General features: G+C 43.9%; 1 protein-coding gene across 1 annotated transcript in view; it reads left to right on the forward strand.

Annotated features, from left to right (window-relative positions):
- Positions 1 to 5,230, forward strand: part of LOC143288286 (cilia- and flagella-associated protein 251-like) — a 128,393-nt gene extending 123,163 nt beyond the window's left edge. The window contains 3 exon segments of the mRNA XM_076596633.1: positions 1,767 to 1,901; positions 3,960 to 4,021; positions 4,023 to 5,230. Coding sequence (XP_076452748.1) covers positions 1,767 to 1,901; positions 3,960 to 4,021; positions 4,023 to 4,175 — 350 coding nt within the window. The 3' untranslated portion in view covers positions 4,176 to 5,230.
- Positions 5,231 to 6,000: the final 770 nt, after the last annotated feature.

Here is a 6,000-nt window from a genome sequence, read left to right on the forward strand (position 1 = left end):
GTGCTCCTCCCTTCCTCTCTCTCTGTGCTCCTTCCCCTCTCTCTGTGCTCCTCCCCCTCTCTCTGTGCTCCTCCCTTCCCCTCTCTCTGTGCTCCTTCCCCTCTCTCTGTGCTCCTCCCTTCCTCTCTCTGTGTTCTCCTCCCCCTCTCTCTGTGCTCCTTCCCCTCTCTCTGTGCTCCTCCCTTCCTCTCTCTCTGTGCTCCTCCCTTTCTCTCTCTCTGTGCTCCTTCCCCTCTCTCTGTGCTCCTCCCTTTCTCTCTCTCTGTGCTCCTTCCCTCTCTCTCTGTGCTCCTCCCTTCCCCTCTCTCTGTGCTCCTCCCTTCCTCTCTCTCTGTGCTCCTTCCTTCCTCTCTGTGCTCCTCCCTTCCCCTCTCTCTGTGCTCCTCCCTTCCCCTCTCTCTCTGTGCTCCTCCCTTCCTCTCTCTCTGTGCTCCTTCCCCTCTCTCTGTGTTACAGTGTACATGTGATGTTACAGTGTACATGTGTGGTGGTTACAGTGTACATGTGATTTTACAGTACACTTGTAGTGGTTACAGTGTACATGTGGTGGTTACAGTGTACATGTGGTTACAGTTTACATGTGATTTTACAGTACACTTGTAGTGGTTACAGTGTACTTGTGATGTTACAGTGCACATGTGGTGGTTACAGTGTACTTAGTTGTGTGGTGGTTACAGTGTACTTGTGATGTTACAGTGTACATGTGTTTACAGTGTACTTGTGATGTTACAGTGTACATGTGATGTTAGAGTGTACATGTGTGATGGTTACAGTTTACGTGATGTTACAGTGTACATGTGGTGATTACAGTGTACTTAGTTGTGCGGTAGTTTGTACCTGTGTGGTGGTTACAGTGTATTTGCGTTGTAGTTACAGTGTACATGTGGTGGTTACAGTGTACTTGTTACGGTGTACACGTGGTGGTTACAGTGTACTTGTTACAGTGTACATGTGTGGTGGTTACAGTGGGCATGTAATGTTACAGTGTTACATGTGGTGTTAGTGTGTAATGTGGTGGTTACAATGTACATGTGTGGTGGCTACAGTGTGTAATGTGGTGATAGTGTACATGTGGTGTTAGTGTACTTGTGTGATGGTTAAAGTGTATATGTGATGTTTGTGTACTTGTGTGATGGTTACAGTGTACATGTGATGTTACAGTGTACTTGTGTGATGGTTACAGTGTACATGTGATGGTTACAGTGTATATGTGATGTCACAGTGTACTTGTGTGATGGTTACAGTGTACATGTGATGTTACAGCGTACATGTGATGTCACAGTGTACTTGTGATGGTTACAGTGTATATGTGATGGTTACAGTGTACTTGTGTGGTGGTTGCAGTGTACTTGTGTGATGGTTACAGTGTACATGTGATGGTTACAGTGTACATGTGATGGTTACAGTGTACATGTGATGGTTACAGTGTACATGTGATGTCACAGTGTACTTGTGTGGTGGTTGCAGTGTACATGTGATGGTTACAGTGTATATGTGATGGTTACAGTGTACATGTGATGGTTACAATGTATATGTGATGTCACAGTGTACTTGTGTGGTGGTTGCAGTGTACATGTGATGGTTACAGTGTATATGTGATGGTTACAGTGTACTTGTGTGGTGGTTGCAGTGTAATGTGATGATACAGTTACTTGTCCGATGGTTACAGTGTACATGTGATGTTATAGTATAATGCATGTGATATTGTGGTATGTTACAGTGTAATGTGTGATGTTAGTGTTACAGTGCAATGTGTGATGTTACAGTGTACGTGAACCACCGTCCAGCATTCGGCCTGTCACCTGACAAGCTGCAATGGGCTTTTGACACTCTTGGAGTTCCCTCCCCTGAAGGGGCCGCCATTGACCGCGGAGAACTGCTGGACATTCTGCAGAGCAAAGGTGACACAGTTTGTCTCCCTTACCTTGAGGCACCAATGTTTGTTTCCCTTTCCTTGAGGCACCAGTGTTTGTCTCCCTTACCTTGAGGCACCAGTGTTTGTCTCCCTTACCTTGTGGCACCAGTGTTTGTCTCCTTACCTTGTGGCACCAATGGTTGTCTCCCTTACTCTGTGGCACCACCGTTTGTCTCCCTTACCTTGTGGCACCAATGTTTGTCTCTCTTACCTTGAGGCACCAGTGTTTGTCTCCCTTACTTTGTGACACCACCATTTGTCTCCCATTTTTTGTGACACCAATGTTTGCCCCCTTACCTTGTGACACCATTTGTCTCCCATATTTTGTGACACCAATGTTTGTCTCCCTTACTTTGTGACACCACCATTTGTCTCCCTTACTTTGTGGCAGCACTATTTGTCTCCCTTACCTTGTGACACCATTCGTCCTTACTTTGTGACACCAACGTTTGTCTCCCTTACTTTGTGACACCAATGTGTCTCCCTTACTTTGTGACACCAATGTTGTCTCCCTTACTTTGTGACACCAACGTTTGTCTCCCTTACTTTGTGACACCAATGTTTGTCTCCCTTACTTTGTGACACCAACGTTTGTCTCCCTTACTTTGTGACACCAACGTTTGTCTCCCTTACTTTGTGACACCAATGTTTGTCTCCCTTACTTTGTGACACCAATGTTTGTCTTCCTTACCTTGTGGAGGATGGTGGCAGAATGGTTAAGATGCTGATCTGTTCATACAGGGTCCCCGAAGGTCTGTGTTCAAAGCCTGTCTTGCCCTGTATTCTCCTTGACTCAAAAATCAAATGGAGCGTCCAGTTAGTTGGATGGGACGATGAACCAAGGTCTTATGTGCAGCACACATTTGGTGCTCTGAAAAAGAACTCATGGCAACAGAAGTGTTAGCAAAATTCTTTAGCATGAAATCCGCTCTGATAGGTACACAAATATATGTGTGCACTCGAGGCCTGACAAGGGCGTTGGGTTCTGCTGCTGTCAGGCATTGTGCGTTGCTTAGAGCAAAGGTGACACCACTGTTTTCAGAACATGTGACACTATGTGCCAACACACTCGCCTCTTTGTCCCTTAAATGCGTGTGTTACAACTAATGTGAAACAGTTTTGTGTTGGGATTAATGCGCGAGTTATGTGGTGATGTTAATATGCTATGGTTGTGGTGGGGTTAATGTGTGACAGTATGTTGCAAGGGTAACGTGACAGTGTGTCGATGCTAATATGTGACAGTATGTGGTGAAGTTAATGTGTGGCATTTTGTAATGCTGTGCTGCTGTATTGTGGAGGGGTTAATGTGTTATAGTATGCTGTGATGGTATGGTGAGGTTAGTGTGTAATAGTTATGTGGCTGGGTTAATGTGTGACAGTATGTGATGAGGTTAATGTGTGAAAGTGTGTGGTGAGGTTAGTGTGTGATAGTTATGTGGCTGGGTTAATGTGTGACAGTATGTGATGAGGTTAATGTGTGAAAGTATGTGATGAGGTTAATGTGTGAAAGTGTGTGGTGAGGTTAGTGTGTGATAGTTATGTGGCTGGGTTAATGTGTGACAGCATGTGATGAGGTTAATGTGTGACAGCATGTGATGAGGTTAGTGTGTTAAAGTATGTGGTGAGGTTAGTGTGTGACAGTATGTGACAAGGTTAATGTGACAGTATGTGACAAGGTTAATGTGTGATAGTTATGTGGCTGGGTTAATGTGTGACAGTATGTGACGAGGTTAATGTGTGAAAGTATGTGGTGGGGTTAATGTGTGAAAGTATGTGGCGGGGTTAGTGTGTGACAGTATGTGACGAGGTTAATGTGTGACAGTTTGTGATGAGGTTAATGTGTGAAAGTATGTGGCGGGGTTACTGTGTGACAATATGTGGCAGGGTTAAATTATGTGGCGGGGTTACTTTGTGTCAGTATGTGGTTTGTGTGACAGTACGGGGCAAGGTCAATGTGTGACAGTACGTGGCAAGGTCAATGTGTGACAGTATGTGGTAATGTCAATGTGTGACAGTATGTGGCAATGTGGCTGTGTGTGTGCAGGGGAACATATGACAGAGTACGAACTTGCAGAGTACCTGACCACACTGCTGGGCTTCAGCCCTTGAGGGGGGCAGCAGTGAGATGCACGACCTTGACACCACGGCAGCGGCAGACATCATTGACCAGAACCTGCCACACCAGATCAATGCCGCCATGTTTGCCCGCCAAATCCTGGGCTTCTCCTTCTTGGCAGACACCCCCCAGCTCTCTCAGTAGAGGGCGCCACCCGTCACTTGCTGACCCTGTGGCTGGTGGTGAGAGAGACAGGTGGTGGTGTGAACCAGTGTGTTGTGGATGCACACAGGGCTGGCCATGTACCATCCAGTCACAACACTTCAAACCCAAAGTACCCATCAGAGAACACGTCAGGATGTCTGGGTTATTTTCAAAGCTTTTTTTTTTTTTTTTTTTTTTAAACAAGTGTAAAAGAATTGCCATCTGAAAAAAATGAAGGATCATGTTTGTGAAGAATTTTCTGCTTTTTTGAGCATAATGTTGAAAGTGTTTAATATTGATACTGTTGTGTGACCTGCACCTTCACCAGCAGGCCAGTGCTTGATTTTCCCTGCTCTGTCCAGAGTTACCTCACCTGTGTGGAAAAAACAAGTGGTGAACTGAACTGTTGAACTATAGCATGAACAAGTGGTCCAAGTCACACGTCTTGAAACAGACCCACAATAAAACAAGTCACACATGTCATGAAACAGACCCATAATAAAACAAGTCACACATGTCTTGAAACAAACAGACCCATAATAAAACAAGTCACACGTGTCATGAAACAAACAGACCCATAATAAAACAAGTCACACGTGTCATGAAACAAACAGACCCATAATAAAACAAGTCACACGTGTCATGAAACAAACAGACCCATAATAAAACAAGTCACACACGTCATGAAACAAACAGACCCATAATAAAACAAGTCACACGTGTCGTGAAACAAACAGACCCATAATAAAAGTCACTTTGTGTGAGCCATGTGCCAGTCCAAGTCCACCTGGACAGTGATGAATATCATTCCATCCATGTCATGACATAATGTACTGTGACCTGTGCAACCTGTCTCTCCACAAAATTTGTATTCATGTATATATGTCTGAATATGTTGTGACTCATTTTGATGTTTCTTTCTTCAATTCTTCAATTGTTTATTTTCTTATGTTCTTTGGATATGTATTGTGGTTACTTTTGTGTTTGTACTGATGTGTGAAAATATGTGGTATTACTCTACATTAAACTTAAAGTTAACACTTTATTAAAGTGTCCATCCTGGGTGAATGTGTGGTTTGTGTCCAGGGAGTGCTGGGAGTGCTCTTCAGTATATGTGATAGGCAGATAGGCAGACAGGTTTTCACTGAAACCTGCTACATCTTTATCTGTGACGGGCAGACAGGTTTTCACTGAAACCTGCCACATCTTTATCTGTGACAGGCAGACAGGTTTTCACTGAAACCTACCACATCTTTAAACACACATCTCTAATGACACATTACTCACACACCTGGAAAAATATACATAGCAATGATCTGTAGAGACACACACATTAGACACTGGTCTGTAAAGACCCACTCAACACAGTCAGTGAGAACATAATTATCTCAATATAATAACTAATGTCTATGGTAATACCACTACACTGGATCATCCTATCAGCTGTACACAGTGGTACACAGCTACATTAACTACACTGGATCATCCTATCAGCTGTACACAGTGGTACACAGCTACATTAACTACACTGGATCATCCTATCAGCTGTACACAGTGGTACACAGCTACATTAACTACACTGGATCATCCTATCAGCTGTACAAAGTGTAAAGTGGTACACAGCTACATTAACTACACTGGATCATCCTTTGAGATGTACACAATGAACAGTGGTAAACAGTTACACTAACTGCACTGGACATCCTATCAGCTGTACACAGTGTACACAACTACATTAACTACACTGGATCATCCTATCAGCTGTACACAGTGGTACACTACTACATTAACTACACTGAATCATCCTGTCAGCTGTACACAGTGG

The sequence above is a fragment of the Babylonia areolata genome, chromosome 12, assembly GCF_041734735.1.
Source record: "Babylonia areolata isolate BAREFJ2019XMU chromosome 12, ASM4173473v1, whole genome shotgun sequence".
Taxonomy (NCBI): Eukaryota; Metazoa; Mollusca; class Gastropoda; order Neogastropoda; family Buccinidae; genus Babylonia; species Babylonia areolata.